A 23927-nucleotide genomic window follows, 5' to 3' on the forward strand; every position below is an offset into this window, starting at 1 on the left:
GCACCTATATTCATCTTCTTACAGTCTCTATTTATATCTGAAAGATACCTATAAAATAATAATGCAATCACATTATTTGAGTTACAGTGCAGGCAGCATCTTCAAATGGGTTTCGACTGATGTATGTCATCTTCTAACAGGTCTCTTCTCAAAGGTCATAATTCAGAGCGGAAACTTCATCGGGCAACCGCTCGCCATGGAATGGGCCCGGAGACACGCCTTCAGATTGGGTACTGCCCTGGGATTCGAAACTGATGACTCTGAACAGCTAGTGGACTTTTTACGTTCTCTCAACGCTACTGACCTTCTGCTAGATACCTCACTCTTCCTGACAGATGAGGTACTGCATACACTGCTCCAGTCACAATTCGCATAATGTCAACTTTTGTGAATGAAAGTAAGCGTTGTAACGGTAAGTTGTAGTTTTGATAGGACTTAGTTACTCCTCCTTGTAGTACAAGTTTCCTTCGCCGGTAACAATTATGAAGAACAATGGTCGATGTTACTTACGAGCTACCTAATGACTACCGAGCAAACGGTCACCGGCTAAGTTTCCTGGCTTGTACTTCAAGTGTGCAATCATAATTCACGATGTTGGTAATTATTGTGCTGACCAACAAAGCCCAACGTAGGTTAGAGTTCAGCATATCTCCACCAAGCAGAACGGTATAACTAATGGTGGCTTATTGCTCACTTCAAATTGAATCTCTTAAATGACAGACTTTTTCCCTTGTCGTGCTTCCTTTAAAGACATTCTCGTTGTAGGTGGTACAGATGTTTCGGATTCTCTCCACATAATTGTTAGAAAAGAGGAAGTTGTACACCTGTTGGTCAGCCCGCATCTCGTGGTCGTGCGGTAGCGTTCTCGCTTCCCACGCCCGGGTTCCCGGGTTCGATTCCCGGCGGGGTCAGGGATTTTCTCTGCCTCGTGATGGCTGGGTGTTGTGTGCTGTCCTTAGGTTAGTTAGGTTTAAGTAGTTCTAAGTTCTAGGGGACTTATGACCACAGCAGTTGAGTCCCATAGCGCTCAGAGCCATTTGAACCATTTTGAACCACCTGTTGGTGTTTTTTGCACTATAAACCACATTTTCTTTAGTATACTAAAATAAATTTTTGTTCAGTTGTAAAAAATACAAAGCATATTGTCAATCAGGACACTTAATGAATAAAAGGCGGAAATAATGAACAGTGGCCTAGCAACGTAGTGTTGCGGTGATGTACAAAAACATTACCAATATTTATTTTAATTCTTTTAGTTGGCGTTTTTGTCATGTAGCGTAGCCAAGAAACAGCTGTCCTGGCTGACGTAATTTTAATCGCCATTTGAACTGGATACGGTATTGTTTTTATCATTTACCGGAGAGATATACTACGTGTACAATGATATACGAATACATGTTTTAGCAATTACGCCGCTTCAAGAAAGTAACCAGAAATTACAATTACAGGAGCAAATGCTGTTCTCGTATTCTCCCTGGTGGCCACACATAGAGCCTGAGCTGGACAGCGCTTTCTTCTCGGAGTCTCCTATTCAGGCACTCATCGACGGACGTTTCCACAGAGTGCCAATTCTGACAGGCGTTACCTCTGGCGAACTTGGTTCGTAGCCACGAATTTTCCGGCCTTACGAAAGAAATTATGTTTAACAGTAGAACGCAAATTCTGTATAGGCATCTCGCTATCCATTAATCAGTTGAAGCTGCACATACATTAAACTAACTTTCCCTTACACTTTTCAAACTACTAAGTAACGCATTAGAGTCTACCTAGTATTTACAGTCAAACTTTATTCAGGTTACCACTGAGTACGTTTTCGATGGTGTATCTGTAAGCTATTCCAATACGATTGCTGTAGCATATTTTGATTCTAATTGACTGGTTACTTACCTAAATTCATATTACAGGTTCAAATCTTCTAAATGATATAGAAAAAATCAATTTCCTCAACAACCAGTTTGTTGAATCAGTGGGACCTAACGTACACCTACCTACAACAGAGCAACAAATCGACGCAGCTCTTAAACTGAGAGACTTTTATTTCAGAAACGAGACTATCTCTGCAGATAACAGTCCTGATGCTCTCGTGATTGTAAGTAACTTCCTGTTCACATATTTTTAATCATGAATGTGGTTAAACCGACCTGTCATCATAAATATTCCCAATTCTTTAAAAGAGATTTTTTCTGTGCTGGATTTCGATGGCATCAGCATATAGACAAAATAAGAACGTCTGATTTTAAACTGGAGTATACAAACCGCATTTCACATCTTTTTCACAGTTACATTCTAAAACACTGTTAAAAACCCGTAGAATATTGAAAGTGATTCGATTATATTTAAAGTTTCTCTTCGCCGGCTTTCTTCTAAACCCTAATCTTTCCCCTTCCTCTATAGCACCTAAACCATTCAGATGTTACATGTACCTTCTCCTTTCCCTAAAACCTCTTTCTTGTCTTTCGCACACTGTACATTATGCCGTAACCCTCCTACTTTTCGAAATGTAGCTGATTTGGGACGGGAGAAAGTTCACGTTTCAGCACAAGTTGAAAATTGTTAAACTTTATCAAATTTGCCTCAGAACGAATTTTCTCTCTGCAGCGGAGTACAAACGAATTTTATTTCACCTTTTTGCACTTTGTTTTTATTTATTGACGGGTATTAGTAATGAATACCCATGCTTTCCGTGCCATATTCCTACTTCAGTCAATGCTTCTTTATAATTTTCGTTTTTCATTTGGTTGTCAAGCACAAAATCAATGTAAGTTATGATTTTATATTCGTTAAGCAATATAGAATAGAATGCAAAGATCAACATGTGGAGCTGGTTTTCATTTGTGAAAAATTTTTTTACTTACTCCCAGGTGTGTCTGTGGTGCCGTCTGTAGCCATTAATCCTTCAGTTCTGGGCCTACTTCGGTTTTCTGAAGCCATTTATTTCTTTGTACCTATCTTCCTGCTTTTCCGTTGTCACTGTCGCAAGCTGTTCTTTTGCTGATTTTGATCTGGCATGACAGCAATGAGTTTCTGATGTACCAGTTTGTGGCCCAATTCCCTTAACACTCCCATAACCAGCCATTTTCTACATCTGCATCTATATCCATACTCAGAAAACCATTGTGAAGTGCACAGCATAGGGTACGTCCCGTTGTACTAGTTGCTATGGCGTTTCCCCGTTCCGTTCAAGTATGGGGCGTGTGAAGAATGACTCTTTAAGTGCCTCTGGATGTCCTGTACTTATTCTAATCTTGTTCTCAACATCCTTGTTAGAGCGATGTGCATAGGGTTGCAGTATATTCATCAGTTAAAGTCAGTTCTTGAAACTTCTTGGGATAATTTACGTCTATCTTCAAGCCAGCAAGTTCAGTTCTGTCAGAATCTCTGTGACAGTCTCCCGCGTGTCAGATAAACCTGTGAACATACGTGCTGCCCTTCTCTGCATACGTTCAATATCTCCTATTAGTTCTATTTGATACGGGTTCTACACTTTTGAGCAGTTTTCTGGGACAGGCCTCGCGAGTGACTTGTAAGCAATTTCCTTTGTAGACTGGTTGCAATTTCTTAGTATTCTACGAATAAATCGAAGTCTGCCACTTGCTTTACCGGCGACTGAGTCTATGTAATCGTTTAATTTCATGTTCCTACGAAGTGTTGTATCAAGGTATTTGTGTGAGTTGGCCGATTCCGTCTGTGACTCACTAATATTATAATCATTGAGTGCTACGTTTTATCGTTATGTGAAGCGCGCACCTTTACATTTCTGTACATTAACTGTTTTCGTATCTTCCTTTAGGCAAGTTTTTAATAGACCATCAAGCTTTCTTTGTCTTCGCGAGGTCCGGGAGGCAGGGATGCGTTCGGGAGTCGCTTGCGGTTAATTCTACACTTTTGGAGTGCAACAGAGTTCTGGGCGATGGAGGCGGGTAGGCGTGAAATCAAGTTCTTAGATTGATAACGAAGAAGTCGGTGGTGGGAGACAGTATCCTCTATGTAGTGCCCACAATAAGCGGTACACAAGCAAACAGCCAATGTATTAACAAACGAACAAAGTTTATTTGAATAGAGAGAAACTTAATAATGAGAAATCTTGGGACCCTTGAAACAAACTACAGTCTTCTATTTAAGCACAAACAGTCTCAGAAGAAGACAACAAGGTTTTCTAATTTTGAATTATCTTACTAAAGGAAAAACCCATATGAAGTCTTCTGAGTGAAACATAAACATACTCCAGATTTCTGGTAATGAGGAAAACCAAGTGCTGTACTGAGTCTTGGCTCTAAAAGATAGGAAAGAATCTGTGATCACAAGTTCTTAATACATTTCAGATAAGCACTGTCGGAGGAAATTTCTTGAGTCACTTACAGAAATAATTAAGTCTATTCAAAGTTCACAACACATCTGGGGTAGTGACAAAGTCCGACAGGACTTCTAAATCTGACAACGCAATCCGGTGGAAAACGGTTAGAATCTAAGTTTCAAAGAAGAAGTTCTATGTCCGGTGAGGCCACACAACATGGATCTACAGAAGTATTTCGAAATCTAGAATCAGTTTTCCTGTCGAGGAGGGCAGACAGAGACCACTTGCAGGATTCAGGGCGAGGAGGCTGGCTCGAATGGCGATCGCGGCGTAACGACGACAAGCGAGAGAGCTCCTGATTGTGGAAATGCAATAAGAATCCGGCGCCTGGCCCAGAAAGCTCGCTCGGTGGGACTCGCTAACTAGGGCCCAAGCACTGCCAGAAATACAGACCTCGCTGCCAAGATACATTCTGTCTTGCTTCCTGTTACGTGGCTAACGTTAGAAAGAGATCCAGAAACCACTCCTGGTGCATTGGTCGCCGTCTGGTGTTCGTCTGTGCAACAGTAGCCCCCGAATAACTTCTGCAACAAACAGGCTGCCTGCGGAACTGGTATGTAGTTTGGGTTGCAGACCAAGTAGGCGCTAACACTCTATTAACTTAACGCATTACAATGGAAAGGGATGGAACTTACTAGCAAAACTGGCAGGAGAGAACCAACTGAAAGCCGTAGTTACCGGCATCTCACCAACCCAGATTACTTTCACACTTAAGCAAATATCAAAAATAAAACTCAACAGTTCAGAAAAGAAGGAAATAAGTAGGAAGAGAAACAGCTATTTAGAAAATGGCCCTGAAAAAACATAAATTGCATGTGCAGTTGATATTGATGAAATAGACGCTGCTCTTAAACAATTGAAAAACCATATAGTACCTAATGTGGATGGCGAACTAGCAAAATTAAAAGAAAAATTGGGACCAAAAACTGAAATCTGTTTCATGGAAATAGATGACTCTGCAAAACTAGTGAAAGATGTGGAAGGAGGCAATGGTGATTGTAATACTTAAACCAGGGAAAACCACAGACGATCCGAAGAACTGTACATCTATCTCTCTGTTATGTACAACCTACCAACTGTTTGGGTAGTGGCCTCGAGACTACAGCCACTTATCGAAATCCTACCAAATCTGCATCACTGTGCATCTCATCAATAAAGAAGGTATCAGCAAGTTGAACCTTAAACTCAGCGGAGAGCCAATTAAACAGGAAAACACCCTGAAGTATTTAGGAGCTAAACTTGACTATACACTTTCCTTCAGGCACCACCTACAGGGTGACAATTATCGAACTACGTGAAATAAAATCGTCGTAACTTCTGAACGGTTTGCGTTAGAACCTTCAAACTGTACGGTTGGCCGTGGGGCATAATGGGAATTAGTATGCGCATTGTTGTTTGGTTTAGCGACGAAGCGCGCTTTCATTTCGGTGTGTTCGTCAACAAGTAAAAGTGGCGCTTTTGGGGGCTGAGAATCTGCATTTCGTGATCGAGAAGTCTCTTCATCCTCAGTGGGTGACTGTGTGGTGTGCAACGCCCAGTCACGGAATGATGGGTGCGATATTCCTTGATTGAACGGTGACTACCGAACGGTACGTGAAGGCTTTTGAATACGATTTCATCCCCATTAGCCAAAGTGACCTTGATTTTGACAACTTGTGGTTCATACAAAGAGAGCTCGACCCCACTGAAGCAGGAGAGTGTTTGATGTCCTGGAGGAGTACTTTGGGTCCCGCATTCTGGCTCTGAGAGTGGCATGGGCATCGATTGGCAGCCACATTCTCCGGATCTGAACACATGCGACTTTTTTCGGGGGGGAGGGGGGGCTATATTAAAGACAAGGTGTACAGCAATAATCCCAAAACCATTGCTGAGCTGAAAACAGCCATTCAGGAGGTCATCGACGACATCGATATTCCGACACTTCAGCGGGTCATGCGGAATTTCGCAATTTTTTCTGCTCCACATCATCGCCAATGATGGAAGGCATATCGAACGTATCATAACCTAAATCCCAAAATCTGTGGTAACGTTTACGTGTCGAGTAAAGTGTGTGCACGCCGTAGTGTGTAACTAATTTACGTTTTTTCATGTAGTTCAATTGGAAGAAGTAAAAGAACACTGAATTTCAGAAACTATAATAACCAAACTAGCAGGTAGCTCATGGGGAGGCGAATCAAACACTCTGCACACATCAGCATTTGCACTGGTATCTAGTGCTGCAAAATACTGCGCCCCCGTACATGCAACGCACGCCTCACCAATAAGAGTTGATATGGATCTCAGTGAATCGACGAAGATCATAAATGGCTCTCCGAAACCGATCCCCAAAACCTGGCTACCAGTATCCAACCACCAAACGTCAGACGGGAAGCTGCAATAAAAAAAAGGAGTGGAAGAAGTTATCAAACCAATGCGATCCCCCAATTCATCGTCATTTACACACAGAGGATCGACTGAAGTTGAGAACACCTGTCTGGAAAACCACCCAAAGCCTAGAATTGTTGAAGAATAAACGGATTGCCAGGAACACTGGTAAGGAACAAAATGGATTCCTTATTGCTGATGTGACTAAACGACTTCCTGCATTGATCTTCCAAGAAGACTCTGGACAATATTAAACTGGAACGGCTGCTGTAAAATCTTTATGAGAAAGTAGGTCTTGCGAATGATCCTTTCTATGAGTGTCGTGAACATGAAACTATGACCCATATTTTAAATTGTGTAATTTACAGTTCCATTGGAGACGGAATTAAAGACATCCACAATGTCTCCAGAGAAGGCCTCTTCAACATATTAAGTCACCAGAAATTGGAATTTTGTTTCTCTGACACATTCCGTTCTTTTTCTTCACTATTCGATAGTATACCATATGGAAACCGTTCATTGTAATCCAAATTAATGCCATCATATCGTAATAATGCCAACATATCGTAATTTTTCCTCTTGCAAAATTTGTAATGTTTTTAATTAGATTACTACCGAAAGATTAAACATCAAGAGTAGCAGTTTCGTAAGAGTTGTCGTCATAATTCGTATAGCTTTTCGCACAAATGAAAATATTTTTGCACCTAAGTGGTACTACAATATCTAGTTCATTACACATAGTATGCATATCACGATTTCTGCAGTGAATTTGGTTGTATTGCAATAGTTCAGCAACGACCTACGCTTCTTGGAGCCAACTGACGCTCTGGTGAGAAAAGTGACAGAAGTTGCCGACCTGCCAGTCTTCTACTACGAATTTGACTATCGCGGAGAGCACGTGAACGTCACACAATGGGGTAAGTACGAAGAGGCTACACAAACGTATTTTAAGAGCGCGTTATTTTACGTAACATTTCGTTCAGTTAGAATGATATTAAGAGATAATAATTTCAATATATTTCCTCTGAAATTATGCAATAATACTTCCATTTTTTGCACTTATTAGTACTAAGACCTAAGAAAAATTCCGTGTTATTTCAATTTTTCTTTCGTTTCCGAAGGTGCTTACAGATAAGTTGAGATAACTCACAAATTAAATTAAATGTAACGTGATACTATAATGAAAATCGACTAGTCTATAGTCATTTTTTAATTGAAAAGAAGTTGAACGTGGTTTCTTCCAAGACGGACTCAATAACAGAATGCTTATTTTTCATTTGTGTTTCATCGACAAATCTTCTTTCCGACCTGTACAGTATATGTCAGAATTCTGAGATGCTTCTGATCATATCATACTCAAATAGTTCTCATTTCTGAAAGAGTTTTGCGCACAAATACGTCTTGATAGAACATGTGAATGGTGGATGTTTATTACATTTTTTTCCTTTTCGATAGTTCGTTACTGACAGATCTGTCAAAAGTAAAGAGAAATATGCTCTCTTAGCGGTACTGTCTGTGATACTTCAGTAGCATCAGTAATCATCCAAAAGTAGTTAATTTTAACTCGGAAAGAGCCACGGTGATACAAACTAAATTACGTGATTATTAAACATGATAGTTACCAATTCTGACTATAAAAGAAATAGTCATTGATATTGCAAAGACCGCTACGGTCGCAGGTTCGAATCCTGCCTCGGGCATGGATGTTTGTGATGTCCTTAGGTTAGTTAGGTTTAACTAGTTCTAAGTTCTAGGGGACTAATGACCTCAGCAGTTGAGTCCCATAGTGCTCAGAGCCATTTGAACCATTTTTGATATTGCAAATTCAAGTGTTCCTTACGCGTTAGAATGAGAAAATTTGAAATTTTGATTGTAAAATTTGGCAGCCGTAAGCGCTAAATACCTTTAATGTTGTTTATCTCTGAATCCTCTATTTCCAGTAATATTAGACACTGTCTGACAAAAAAATAATGCACCCAGAAGACATGGTCGGATGTGAAAATAACTTCGTACACGTACAAACAGTCGGTGCGTAAATAAATAGTTCTAGATTTGCAATTCTATGTGACAAGTAGAACGACCACCAGAGCCCATTAGTAATGTTCAAGTTTCTGTTATTACCATGCCTGGTTGGGTACATAATAGAAGTGGTCGACATCATATGTTGAGCTAACACTTCAAAGGAGATATTGTCAGGACCTGGCAGAGTTTGAAAGGGGGCTCTGTTTAGCCGGCTGGTCGAAACGTGCAATATCCAGATTTGTGGGGCATTCGGATGTGACGGTGGCCCGATGTTAGACTGCATGGGAACATGAGACCAGGCATACTCGTCGGCAACGTATAGGGCGAATAGCCGTAGGCTTACTACGCACCCGTGAAATTCCATATCGTTTCCTCTTACCCTTTACTTTTTGCTGTCATGCACTGTATTAATGATTGTTAGGTTGGAAAAATGCATATTGCCTTTAGTCTGTTGATTACAGACGTTCCTAGCTTAAAACTCATTAATGTAATGGTAACTACGTTGTTTTATGATTAACGTGAAGACTGCTAACAAATCTTCATCAAACTACTGCATTATGAGAATTAGATTCCGCCTGATAAGACATCTAACTTAACCTTCTTATTACCCTAAATGCGTTGCCCCGTAATACATTCGTCATCAATGTTGTCATACTTTATTGATTGTAAATACAATATTTTACGGTATAATTCCTGACTAGAAAATTCAATCTACCATTTTTTTTCTGTTTTAATCTGTGACGAAAGTATTTGTGCGTAACATTAAGATTTTATGTTTTTCATACTCAGGCGAGACCCAGTTTCTTAAATTTAGACATAAGCTGCGCCTCTCCTCCTTATCTTGGCGTTCTGTCAGTAAGGCTCGATCACATCGTGGAGTGGCATGAGGTGCATACATAACCGCCGGGCAGCATATCTGTAAAATTAGACGACTGATAGCGTGTTGTACCTGCAGTTGCAGATATGAATCTCACGTGTCTATTGAGGTATCTTCCATAGAGACTAAGAGACCGGTAAGCCAGACCATTACGACAAGTTGATTAATAGCATGTAGGTCCACATCTGGAACGCAGTTCAACAGCGACTCTACGTGAAGTGAATTCCAGAAGTCCTTGGTAGGTTTCCGGATCTGTACACACAGGTCACACAATTCCCGTAAATTGCGAGCAAGCGATCAGTAACGTCCCAGGTGTGTTCCATTGGGTCCAGATCAGACAAGCTTAGGGACCAAGACATCAGCGTTAGCCCGCTATCGTGGTCCTCAAACCACTGTAGCATGATTGTGGCCTTGTGGCACGGACAGCTACCTTCCTGGAAGACGCCACCGCCGTCGGGAGAGACATCAAGCATGAAGCGGTAGAGGTGGTCTGCACTAATGTTCACGTAGTTCATAATTGTCAAGGTGTCTTTGATTACTACTACAGATCTCATGGAAACACAGATTAATGTCCCCAATAGCATAAAACTACGCCCATCATCGAGTGTCCGTGACGTGGTGCACGATTCGAGCACCCACTCGCCAGGAATCACGAGGAACGTGATCCACCTCCTAGACGACACGTTTCCATAGATTAACGGTCGAGTTTCGATTACCTGCCACCCACAGCATTCGTAACTGAAGATACTGCTGGGTCAACAATGGAACACGCAAGGGTCGCCTGACGCGGACGCCCATGTCCGACAATGCACTTGAACGGTGTGCCCCGAACTTTGACTGTACAACCTTTACACTCTGTCGTCAAACCTGTGATAGACCGCCGCCTGTCCTGCTTTATAGAGCGGACAACTCTCCGAACTCCACGTTTTGTGGTGAGACGTAGACGTCCAGCACGTTGTCTCCTACTTCCACCGTCCTACAGTCGCTTGCTCACGACAGCAGTACGCGAAAAACTGACCAGCTTCGCCGTCTCTTAGGTACTACACCCCAGGCCCCTGGCCATAATAATCTGCCCTTTGTCCAAGGCGCTTACGTCAGCTGATTTCCTCAATCGCGACTATAATGATTCCTCACTCGTCTCTGCTCCTCTTATATACCGATCGAGGTGGCGCAGTGGTTACCACAATGGGCGCACATTCGGGAGGACGGCGGCTCAGGCCCCCGTCCAGCCATCCAGACTTAGGTTTTCGGTAATTTCTCTAAATCGCTCCAAACAAATACCGGGATGGTTCCTTTGAAAGAGTATGGCCGATTTCCTTCCCCATCCTTCACACAATCTGAGCTTGTGCTGCGTCCCTAATGGTCTCGATGTCGGCGGGACGTTAAACCCAATTTTCCTTCCTTCCTTCTGCTTATATAATTTCTGTACCGCGTCGCTTATCCAGAGTGCCACCAGGCAGCATTTACGCTTGCGGCGGCCAATGGTCATAATATTTTGTCTCATCAGTATTAATTTCGATTTGATAAAGGACTCATTGAGGTTCGAATTTATAGGATAATTCATTCGTATGGGTTTAGTTTACGTTTAAGAGGTCTAATTAGTTTAGTCTTTTAGACGCGAAGCTGTTTACTGCAAGACTATTAAAACACACAACAGTATCCATACAATCACTAAATGAGAAGATATTAGGTATGTAATACAGATATGCAGGGTATTAGAAAATGAAACATTACTGTAGCGAACTACACGTATTGAAAAATTGAAAACATCGTTGAACAGCAAGACAGAATCCCTACAATGAAGGATTAACTGAGAAGAAAGAAAATACTTACCATCTGTTCAGACATCAAAATCATGGCAGGCTTTTTGCCTTGGTAACAATAAACTTACCTGTTCTTCGGGGGAAAGCTAGTCAGTGCTATACAGTGAAACAAGTGCTAATAAAAGTCAATGCATTCCCATCTCCGGGAAGAGGCTGTAGCGTGGTATATAGAGGCAGGTAGGGGCGAATACTGGGATGCTGGGTTAGCATCTGTAACCCGAGCAACCAGTGTGACTCGTGTCAACAAAGATGTGCGATGAATCTCAGATTGACAAACTGCCTATTGGCTTCTCTCTCGGGTTCTTCGGCCGACGTTCATCTAATGATTTTACTGACGTTTCGCCAGCACGAGTGGCTGGCATTCTCAAAGCTTCACTCTCCATTGCCGGTGGTGAACTGGAGCCGAGCTCGCGGCCGCAGACTATATGTACCTGGCGGGCCAACGTCTGAGGGCTTCTACGATTCTCCTCTTGCTACCTGCGACGGTCGTTCGCTGCAGTACGGGAAGCCAGGATCCGTTTACCTTAAGGCTTTCCTCTCTCTTGTTGAAACTGTTCACGTGTTTTTGTATTTCTACAGCTTCTCTGAACAAGCGCGTGTGATAGTGCTTCTCTACAGCCATAAATTCCGTGTCGGCGAATTTAATTTTGTGGTCGGTCTCACTCAATGCGTGCTCTGCCACGACCGATTTCTCCACCTGCCCCAACCTGCAATGTCGCTTATGCTCTTTGATCCTGGTGTTAATTGATCGTCCAGTCATTCCGACATAAACTTTTCCGCATGTGCATGGTATACGGTATATTTCCGACATTTCAAGTGGGTCCCTTTTCTCCTTCGTCGATCTAAGACACTCTTTGATCTTCCTCGTCGGTTTGAAAATCGTCTTTACGCCATGTTTGCGCAATATACGGTCGACTCTGTCCGTCACCCTGGGAATGTATGACAGAAAGGCCGTACCCGACATTTGTTTTTCTGATTGCTTACTTCGCCGAGTGTTTGGCTCTGTTACACTTCTAATATAATTTCTGGAGTACCCATAGCTCCTCAGAACACTTTCTAGGTGCTGTATTTCTCGTTACGAGCGTATTAATCGTACCTCTTTTGTGGATCTGGTGGTGGTTTGATAGTTGGTGCAGGTATCGGTCCGTGTGTGTCGGTTTTCGATACACGCTGTGTCCCAGGTTTTCGCCGTCCCTTGTGACCAGCACATCTAGAAATGGCAGTTTCTTGTCCTTTTCTACTTCCATGGTAAATGTTATGTTGGCATGGAGGCGTTCAAGTGTCTTAGGAAGTCACGGAGCTGTTCTTCACTATGGCTGCACACCACGAAAGTATCATCGACGTACCTGTACCACACTTTAGGTTTGCAAGTCGCCAAGTCCAGTGCCTGTACTTCAAATTGTTCCATGACGGAGTTGGCCACCGCTGGACTCAGAGGACTGCCCATGGCGACGCCTTCCAGCTGTTCGTAGAAATCGCCATTCCACGTGAAATAGCTCGTGGTGAAACATCTATGGAAGTGCTTTTTGATGTCTTGCGGGAAAATGGAACCGATGTGCTCCAGAGCGTCACTGATTGGCAGTTTCGTAAACAACAAAACATCAGAGGTGACCAGGATCTCGTTTGGTGCCAAGTTTCAGTTTCTTCAGTTTCTCAATGAAATGTCCTGAGTCCTTTATGTATGTGTCGGTCTTCCCCACGTGTGGCTGGAGCAGAGAGGCCAAGTGTTTTGCCAGTTTATACGTCGGTGTGCCAGGAGCGCTAAAGATCGGTCTCAGTGGAACGTTGTTCTTATGGATCATGAGTAATCCATACAGCCGAGGTGGTAGGGCTTCTGTGTTGCGCAGGTTTCTCTGTACGTCCGCCGGCAGAGAAGACGCCATGGTTAATCGATTCGTATTCCGTGTGATACGCTGCGTCGGATCCGCGCTTAGTTTTCGGTACGTCGCCGGATCTAACAGGTCTCGGATCTTTTGCTCATAATCTTCCGTCTTCATTACGATGGTCGCATTCCCCTTATCGGCAGGCACTACCAATATACTCTTGTCGGCGTTGAGATTCTTAATGGCTTGTACCTCCTCTTTCTTCAGGTTGCAAGCTGGTGGTTTTGCTCGGCGCAGTATGCCTGCTGTTACAGTGCGTATTTCCTCTGTCCTTTCACAAGGAAGGGTCCGAATGGCTGCTTCGGTGTTGGCAATGATGTCCTCCATAGGTATAGTTCTCGAGATGATAGAGAAATTCCCTCCTTTTTGAAGAACAGACACTTCCTCTTCGGTCAATTGTCGTTCAGTGAGGTTGACCAGTGTGTGTGACATGTCGGGAATCGACTTGTCGGTCTGCTTCCGGCATCTTTCAAACTTTTTGTTCTGTCGCTCGGTGCAGCGCTCGAGTTCGTTTTGCATGCTGCTGTGAGTGATGCTGTCGATCTTGTCCCAGTCGTCTCGATGCATTCTGCTACTTAGTTGATAGAAAATTTCCAGAATTTCCTGATCCGTTCTTGCCAAGTCTATCCGTGTTGTATGAATTAGCCCACGAAGAAAAGTTCGTTCCATTCTGTCGTAGATACGATGTGCTTGGGCGGTAGTGAATAGGCGCTTACATCTCAAGAACTTCGGTGTAGCAAATTCATCTCGGCACCGTGACAGAAAGGCGAGAGAGGACATCAATCGCGCTTTCTTCTTCCGTCAGTACAATTTGCAAATCTCCACCTGTAGAGGCATAATACAAAATTGTTAAGGCTTGCGTGGACACTTGTTGACAAACTGCCTATTGGCTTCTGTCTCGGGTTCTTCGGCTGACGTTCATCTAATGATTTTACTGACGTTTCTTCATGGAACAATTCGAAGCACAGGCATTGTACTTGGCTACTTGCAAGCCTAAAATGTGGTACAGGTACGTCGATGATACTTTCGTGGTGTGGAGCCATGGTGAAGAACAGCTCGGTGACTTCCTAAGACACCTGAACAGCCTCCATGCCAACAAAACACTTACCATCGAAGTAGAAAAGGACAAGAAACTGCCACTTCTAGATGTGCTGGTCACAAGGGACGGCGAAAACCTGGGACACAGCGTGTTTCAAAAACCGACACACACGGACCGATACCTGCACCAACTATCAAACCACCACCCGAGCCACAAAAGAGGCATGATTAATACTCTCGTAACGAGAGCAGGACGAATATGTGAGCAGCAGCACCTCAAACGAGAAATGCAACACCTGGAAAGTGTGCTATGGGTACTCCAGAAATTATATTAGAAGTGTAACAGAGCCAAACACTCGGCGAAGTAAGCAATCAGAAAAACAAATGTCGGGTACGGCCTTTCTGTCATACATTCCCAGAGTGACAACAGAGTCGGCCGTATTTTGCGCAAACATGGCGTAAAGACGATTTTCAAACCGACGAGGAAGATCAAAGAGTGTCTTAGATCGACGAAGGAGAAAAGGGACCCACTTGAAATGTCGGGAATATACCGTATACCATGCACATGCGGAAAAGTTTATGTCGGAATGACTGGACGATCAATTAACACCAGGATCAAAGAGCATAAGCGACATTGCAGGTTGGGGCAGGTGGAGAAATTGGCCGTGGCAGAGCACGCACTGAGTGAGACCGACCACAAAATTAAATTCGCCGACACGGAATTTCTGGCTGTAGAGAAGCACTATCACACGCGCTTGTTCAGAGAAGCTGTAGAAATACAAAAACACGCGAACAGTTTCAACAAGAGAGAGGAAAGCCTTAAGGTAAACGGATCCTGGCTTCCCGTACCGTAGCGAACGACCGTCGCAGGTAGCAAGAGGAGAACCGCACCGGAAATGACTTCGGAGAAGCCCTCGGACGTTGGCCCGCCAGGTACATACAGTCTGCGGCCGCGAGCTCGGCTCCAGTTCACCACCGGCAATGGAGAGTGAAGCTTTGAGAATGCCAGCCACTCGTGCTGGCGAAACGTCAGTAAAATCATTAGATGAACGTCGGCCGAAGAACCCGAGAGAGAAGCCAATAGGCAGTTTGTCAACAAGTTGTCACGAAAGCCTTTACAATTTTGAATCTCAGATTATCAGTATAAAGACCCGTGATGCTGACACCAGCCGAGCGTGGACAAGATGGTGCCAGACATTCTTAGGTATACCATCACAAAGTAGCAGCGGCTAGTAAGGTATTTTCACTCTTCCACGCCTTCAGCAGGACAGCCCTCCAATGACGTACTTGTCTTGCATTGTCGGTGATAAGTTCTCCAACCAATGGGGCTTGGTGTTACAAACTCGTGGCTTTCAATAGGTCTTCTTGTTTCCAACTCCGTTCATCCGTCAAACGACACATTCTACCCCAAACACGTTGGCAACGGAAATTTCTATGTTTATCTGCAACCGCTTCTAGCATCAGCAGGCTGCGTTCGATTCTTTGTTTTCTAGTGTCGTTTTTTGTGATTAAGTTCCATTCAACCACATTCGTTCACGGCAAGGGTTCAGTGTGGTATACGAAGTACACGTCTGCAGCAAACAACTGACAAACAGATAACCCGCCATTTCCAGGAAGACGTCATCATGTTATGATTTTTCATATGAATCGTACACAGTTTCTCTATAATCGATGGAACTATATTGCATGCAAACAAAATCACTTGTGTATCAGATCACTATGCTCTTACATTTACCATCACATATGCGGAAGCAGAGAACTTCTTAAAGCACTGAAGTCAGCACGGACCCCTGAAAGTAGGAACTGTATCAGATCGCTTCCAACACAACCTGTCATATATCGACAGTTTGGGGGAGAACATTGGAAGAACTTCACTGGACACCAGCAGCACGCGTTTGAGACAAGCCGACAGTCGTGTAACTTTGCTTGCCTGCAGGACACTCCTGAATTTCTGCCAGACGTAGGTACTGACAGTATTTTAAAGTCTGGTGCGGATAGTGGAGGAGATACATCAATGAGTGGAAAGTTTCATGGTTGTGACCTAGTGGATACAAAGTACTTGCAGTGACTGTAACATCAGTAACTGTTGCCCTCTCTTCCATTCTAAATCAGTATTTGTATTAGTTTCAATAAACTGCATCCTTGCTCGACTGTGAGTTCTATTTTGTTTGTTGGGAGTTTGAAGTACTCAGTAATGTTCTTGTCGATAAGTTATAACGAACAATACATTGTACAATAGCACCGGTAAAATCCTAGCTGTTTTTTTTTTTTTTTGTTGTACTTTCCAAACCTATAAGGTTGGACGAATAGTTTTTGTAGCTGTACCCCGGGAAGTGCATTTCCACGCCGCATGATAGCGATCAGAGCCACTTGACTCTTCTAAATTATTTGCAAGCATTAAAAACATCATCTATTGGTAGCCAGACAGCATTGTAATATGTGTGTTTTTCATGATTCATTTCTCATGTCTGTGACATTGAATACATCGTAATATTTTATGAGAGGAAAGGTATAAGGATCTTTTAGTTAAGTTTTGTACACTGTCAAATCATCTTAAAGCGACCACCTGTCAAAACCTGAATAACCAGCTTTTGCAGCGCCGACCACTGCGTGACGTGCAGGAAGAGTGGATGGCGTTCTAGAAGATATCGACAGGGATGTGGAGCCATGGCGACTCCAGTGTCGTTGCCAGCTGCGCTAGGTTTCTTGGCTGAGGATCCATGGCGTAAGCTGCTCGGTTGAGGTGATTGCGTAGATTCTCGATTTTTTTCCGGCAGTTTAGTGGCCAAGGGAGTAGGGTAAACGGCCTGGTACTCTACGAACAACGCACATACAATGCGAGCTGTGTAACACGTGGCATTGTCCTGCAGTAGATGCCATCGTGCCGAGGATAAGCAAACTGCGTCTAGGGGTGGACACGGGAGTTGTCGACACTTGTGAGAAGTGACAATTGTGAGAAACTGGAATGTGCCGACACTTGTGAGAAATACGGGATGCTAAGGGACCGCCACAGTGTGTGTCCCAAATGCTGCGCCACTACTTGCTCGGCCACTACCTGCTGCCGCTTGGTGTGACTGAGCGCTCGACTTGTGCCGGCCCGGGCAGCTGCCGAGGGACATTCACACTCCTCCAGTGCAGCCAGATTACAATCTTTCAGAATTTTTCTGCGCAAGGAAGAGCAGCCTTAGTCAAATTAGAAATCGGAGCTGATTTTGCCCCATCATGTCAACCATTAGTTGCAGCACAGTTATGCGTAAGACCTTTTTCATTGGAATTTTTGTTCTGATTAATCTTACATAGGGCATAATTTTTGCTCAACCTCATACTTAACGATGTATTTTACAGAAACTATAGAAAGCGAAAATGTTTTCCATCTTTAAACCCCTCACCCAAAATTTGATATGATAGGAGTGGCAATCTTTTACCACATATTAAGAGGAGCCAACTAAAGAATTTGGTTCTCGGTAGAAACTTTTTCTCTAAATATTTCGAAATAAACCTCAATTTTTCCGTACCATGCAGGGCAGTGTACTGAAGTCTAATGTGAGTCCCGCTAGCAATTAGCGTTAAGGAATGCAATTTATGTATTGAAACAAGATGTATTCATCGTCCACTCAAACAGACATTGTTTCTAAAATTCTCTACACAAAAATGCGGATTGTGATTGTTAGAAAAGCTATGACTTTTCAGACTTCATTAGTGAATCTTTTACAATTTGCAAGAGACATTTAGCCGACTTTGAGTCGTTTCCAGGGAACACCACGAGGAGGTAGCATGTTTATTCACAATTTTTACGGGATGATTATTTATTTACAATTTTTACAATAGGGCTATCGGCGTGAACTGAACCCCTTTTCAATATTTGCAAGTTTTGCTGTAGCTTCAGCCATTTCCTTTTCATTGTAATTTCCGTGCATAAGCCACGCAAGTAAGAAATGCTTTTATATTGCTGTCAACTTGGAGTTTTCTAAGGGTCTTAGAAACTATCTCATCTGTCTTAATTGCGGACTTCTTTCTTCTTTTCCCACCTAGATTTAAAACTAGTCGGTGCCGATTATATTCTGCGTCTTCTCTGATAATTTTTACTAAGGAGTAAAAATTTGGATGAACCTTCGAAAATAATGTATTTACGCTCCGATTCCATCCTTCTGAAACATTGTTGGTGCGGTGACGCCTTCCTGCGCAGTTCCATATATTTCTTGGCATGTCTTCATTATCCAGCCATTGTTCAACAAAATAGCCTTAAAATCCTGCATTTTTTCATTATCTGGCGTGCTCTCCTGAATGCATAGCCACCCATCATCTAACATGTCCAGGGGAATGAGAGCCAAAGCGAACACAGTCTTATGTGAAAACGAATTTCTTCGTTTTCCTTGTAGGGAGCAACAAGGCCGCAATTCTGCAGTTGCCTCCACAAGCACTGATTGAAATGGTAGTTGCAGCCATTAATCTTTGCATCAGGAAACAAATGTGTTACTGATTCGATGATTGCAGCTTCAAAATCCATCATGATAGCTGTAGGATTCCATCCAGGTACGCTGCTCTCAACAGCTGTGAAAAAAAGCAAGGCGTACATGGTTATAACTGTGTTTGTTTCCTCATCAGAACTAGAAATATCGGCATGAACAATAAATAACTGTCCAAACTGCTTGCTGGAGCTTTTGAATGTTCCATCGACAAAGAACAAATTGCAGTCTGTTAAACAGGATTTTCCCCTTTCGCTGGCGAACGCCAATATCCTATCATTTGGTCCTCTGTCGTCATCTGCAAGTAAAAATTTGCTCCCATCATTCATTAGCAAATGATGTTCTTGCAGAAATATTCCTGCACCATCGTTCGGATCTTGTATAGATCCCATGCTTTTTGCCTGATGCGTTGCAGCGATCGTTTTGCACTCCTGCGTGACGGCAGTGACGTGACGATGCAATACTGAGCTGCGGGGTGCTACCTGTTTGGTGTCCCTGTAGACCGCCCGCTACCTGTTCGGCCGGGTCTCCTCACAAATGTCGCTCCTCACAACTGTTGCTCCTCACAAGTGTCGCAACCCCGGACACGACCCCCAAGGATAGATGCATTCTTATGTTGAACCATCGTGCCTTACGGAATGACGAGATCATCCAGAGATTTCCGCAACATTCTCCAGACCATAACGCTCCCTCCTCTGACCTTCAACCTTCCGATGATTGTTGCAGAACGTCTGTTTTCAGACGTTTCACACCATACACTCCAACGGCCATGTGTCATTTTAAACGGCCACCTGTCGCCACTCAGTGGACGTCCAATGGCACCGATGGGTGCATGATCCAGGTGTCTGCTGCGGAGGCCGATACGTTCGCAGAACGATTGGGTGCATGATCCAGGCGCCTGCAGCAGAGACCCACAAATAGCAACGTTCGCCGAAGGATCGTTGAGGAGACGCTATTGGCAGCCCTTTGGTTCATCTAGGCCGTCAGCTGCTCAACAGTTGCAAGTCTAGTAGGCCATACATACTTCCCCAGCCGTCGCTCGCTTCTGTCATTTATGGCTCACGACGCACCACAGTTGCCTTGGAGCCGGTTTTGGATTGTACCACTTTGCTATGCACGTTATACTTTAACGACGGCGGCATACGAACAGTTTACAAACCTATCCGTATCGGGAATGCTTCCACTCTTAGCCCGAAAACCAGTGATCATTCTATTTTGGACGTCAGATAAATTACCCCCTATTACGACAACAACTGCATTGTTTTTCCGCTTCCTCCTTCTACCCTTCTCCCCCCCCCCCCCCCCCCGACAGGCTTTATATACCCTCCAATGCTTGTGCTGCCATCCGCCGTCTGTGAGTGTTAATTGCATGTTGACGTCGAACTTAGGCAGTGGTCACAGTAATATGAATGGACGGTGGAATTCTATACAAGAGAGTTTAGCTAAAATCAATTTGCTATTGATACTGCTGAAGCAGCAAAAACGCACTGTAGAGCAGGACAATAGAAGATAATTGTGTTTTTGGCTGTGAATGATTTATATAAGTGTTAGGCTTGTCAAAGAGATTAACACGCTTAAAATATGAGCCAATAGCACTGTACAAAAGACCAAAACGTTGTACGAAGTGAAATGGTTCCAGGAATTTTGGCGATTATGAGAAAGAGTCCGATTTAGGAAGTTACGCCAAGTATGAGAAATTGATTGAGTTATGTGGACGGCTGTCGTAAAGATGCGTTTAGGATAATACTCTTATTTTATGATTATGAAGTTATTGTCTATTCAGTGCGTCATATATAAAACGTAATAGTGAGATTTATATGGATTGCTGTTGGAAAGCTGCATGTAACTTTATACACTATGTGATCAAAAGTATCCGGACACCCCCAAAAACATACGATTTTCATATTAGGTGCATTGTGCTGCCACCTATTGCCAGGTACCCCATACCAGCGACCTCAGTAGTCATTAGACATCGTGTGAGAGCAGAATGGGGCGCTCCGCGGGACTCACGGAATTCGAACGTGTTCAGGTGATTGGGTGTCACTTGTGTCATATATCTGTACGAGAAATTTCCACACTCTTAAACATCCCTAGGTCCGCTGTTTCAGATGTGATAGTGAAGTGAAAACGTGAAGGGACACGTACAGCATAAAAGCGTAGAAGCTTACAGGCCGATCTCGTCTGTTGACTGACAGAGACCGCCGGCAGTTGAAGAGGGTCGTAATGTGCAATAGGCAGACGACTATCCAGACCATCACACAGGAATTCCAAACTGCATCAGGGCCCACTGCAAGTACTATGACAGTTAGGCGGGAGGTGAGAAGACTTGGATTTCATGGTCGAGCGGCTGCTCACAAGCCACACACCACGTCGGTAAATGCCAAACGACGCCTTGTTTGTGTAAGGAGCGTAAACACTGAACGATTTAACAGTGGAAAAACGTTGTGTGGAGTGACGAATCACGGTACACAATGTGCCAATCCGATGGCAGGGTATGGGTCTGGCGAAAGCCCAGAGAACATCATCTACCAGCGTGTGTAGTGCACCCCTTGTTGTTTTGCGTGGCACGATCACAGCACAGGCCTACATTAAATTTTTAAGCACCTTCTTGCTTCCCACTGTTGAAGAGCAATTCGGGAATGGTGGATGCAGCTTTCAACACAATCGAACACCTGTTCATAATACACGGCCTGTGGCGGAGTGATTACACGACAATAACATCCATGTAATGGACTGGCCTGCATGGAGTCCTGACCTGAATCCTATAGAACACCTTTGGGATGTTTTGGAACACTGACTTCGATCCAGGCCTCACCCACCGATATCGATACATCTCCTCAGTGCAGCAGTCCTTGAAGAATTGGCTGCCATTCCCCAAGAAAGCTTCCATCGCCTGACTGAACGTATACCTGCGAAAGTGGAAGCTGTCATCAAGGCTAAGGGAGGGCTAACATCATACTGAATTCCAGCATTACCGATGGAGGGCGCCACGAAGTCATTTTCAGCCAGGTGTTCGGATACTTCTGATCACATAGTGTACTTCTTCCCTTTGCTGTTAGAGTTAATATTTTATTCAGTGCGTCATATGTAAAGTTTTGTACTTACGTCAGTGCGTCTTACCGTATATTAAAGCACAAAGTTTCACATTCGAAATCTCTCCTTCCAGTAAACATATCATTTATGAAATAAATTTTACGAAAAATGAGCCTGTGTCTGACGAAGTTAATTCAACTTTATTATAGCGCGAATTTCCAGCAATGATGCAGTTTTGTTTTCGTGGTTCTATATCCACAGCTGCTGTTGCATTTCTACCTCATATAGTGCTCCAAAACCGTTTAGCGTTGGTTGAAAAGAAAAAAAAACTGTTTTTTGTAATTAGTGCTGCGACAAATATCTCTGAAACAAAAGGTAAAGATTTTCTATTACTGTAGTGATGCTCTTCAGGAAAGACTGAAAAAGATTTTCATTCCTTTTTTTCAGCTGCGAAATTCTAAAAGTGACGAACCGTTTGCAGTCTGCCAAAAAGTTGTAATTGAAAAGTTTTGACGTAATTGTCTTTACCCATAAGGGCGTACAGTACATTGGTAAAATCAGTAACGGTAAATACAAACAGTAGTTTTTACAAGGCACATTCCTTTTCTTTTCAAATAACAGTAATGCGTGACTGCTGCCTCGATCGTAACCCAATTGCTTGCTACATTGTTTTTATGTTATTTTTTGTGCATTCTTGTGTGTGTAAATGAGTAAGTAAGTTGTCATTGCTAGGCAGACTCTTTTCATTGTAAATTCACTCTTAGCTAAGAAAAACAGTTTTCTGAGACCTTTACACGAAAACCATGACGCGATTTTACAAGATTGTCAAGCTATCAAACCAGAGACTCGAGTTTGGGACTTTTGCCTTTCGTGGGGAACTGTTCTACCGACTGAGCTACCCAAGTACGACTCAGAACCCCTTCACACAGCTTCAATTCCCCTAGTACCTCGTCTCCTACCTTCCAAACTTCACAAAAGCTCTTCTGCGAACCAGAGCTTCTGTGAAGTTCGGAAGGAAGGTGTAATGTACCGACGGTAGCAGACCCAGGATGGGAAAGGTGTAGGCATATTTATTTGGTCCAAGCCTTGTTGACACAAATGTATTATTTAACAATAATTGGTTATACATCTAAGTTAATACAATTAACAGTTTAAAGGAAATTTTATCAATAGAAAAATCTGGTGCTGTTAGTAAAAGAATGATCTTCCAACATACTATAAAACAACTTTATAATAAAAGATGACTGCCCTTTTTTCCCATTCAAATTTCTGCATAACATTTTTTGTACTAACAAGCTACAGTTGCTGCCTCTTACTTGCTACAGACAGACAAACACCTCAGTCAATAAATGATTGATTAACGAGGTGGAAATTCAGAGCTAGCAACTTCTTGTAACAACTGATTCTCAAATGCTGCCACGAAAAACATTCTACAAAGCAGAATCACACAAATTAAAGTTCCACTCACTACAAAATCCAACAAATCACGCAATATAAATAATGGTCACTTCGTAACAATGGAACTGAAAAAGATTACACACTCAAGTGTGCTTCTCACTCACAACAGTCCTTTTAAGTGCCTACACAACACAGCTCAAAATCTATATCCCAAGCAGTATTAGTAGAATTAGGGAATTTGCAATTTAAACGCACCAAGTTTAACAAGATGTAATGTAATAATAATTAGGACAGAACTTTCATAAAATGATCGATGATAGTGGATACCGTGCCATACACTATGAAACAAATTAAGAATTATTCACAGTAGACACCTGGCACGTGATGATATTCTCAATTATTCCAAATCACAAAATGTTGGCTACAAGTACCAACCCCATAATAAGTAATGATCATGAAATATAATAAAAGTATATGAAAATTTCGGCCTTAGCCAGGTGACGAGAACCATACCAATGCAGTTTCCTGTTACACTCGAGTGCTAGGCCCAGCAAACAACAGCTGGTCATGGAGAACCACCCTAAGCAAGCGAGCATTCCGTCCTCCCCAAAATGCTCGCAAACAGCCATCTTATCGCAGTCCTTAACCGGTAGGCACCAGTTGACTCCC

General features: G+C 43.1%; 1 protein-coding gene across 2 annotated transcripts in view; it reads left to right on the forward strand.

The window, feature by feature from the left end:
* The window catches only part of LOC126251800 (juvenile hormone esterase-like), a 362809-nt gene that overhangs the window by 65546 nt on the left and 273336 nt on the right, over nt 1-23927 (forward strand). The window contains exons 5-8 of one of the 2 annotated variants that reach the window (XM_049952437.1): nt 141-340; nt 1449-1599; nt 1905-2089; nt 7506-7635. The exons of the other annotated variant lie outside the window; for it this stretch is intronic. Coding sequence (XP_049808394.1) covers nt 141-340; nt 1449-1599; nt 1905-2089; nt 7506-7635 — 666 coding nt within the window. The remainder of the gene's footprint in view (nt 1-140; nt 341-1448; nt 1600-1904; nt 2090-7505; nt 7636-23927) is intronic. 2 annotated transcript variants of the gene reach the window in all.

The sequence above is a fragment of the Schistocerca nitens genome, chromosome 4 (assembly GCF_023898315.1).
Source record: "Schistocerca nitens isolate TAMUIC-IGC-003100 chromosome 4, iqSchNite1.1, whole genome shotgun sequence".
NCBI classification, from domain to species: Eukaryota; Metazoa; Arthropoda; class Insecta; order Orthoptera; family Acrididae; genus Schistocerca; species Schistocerca nitens.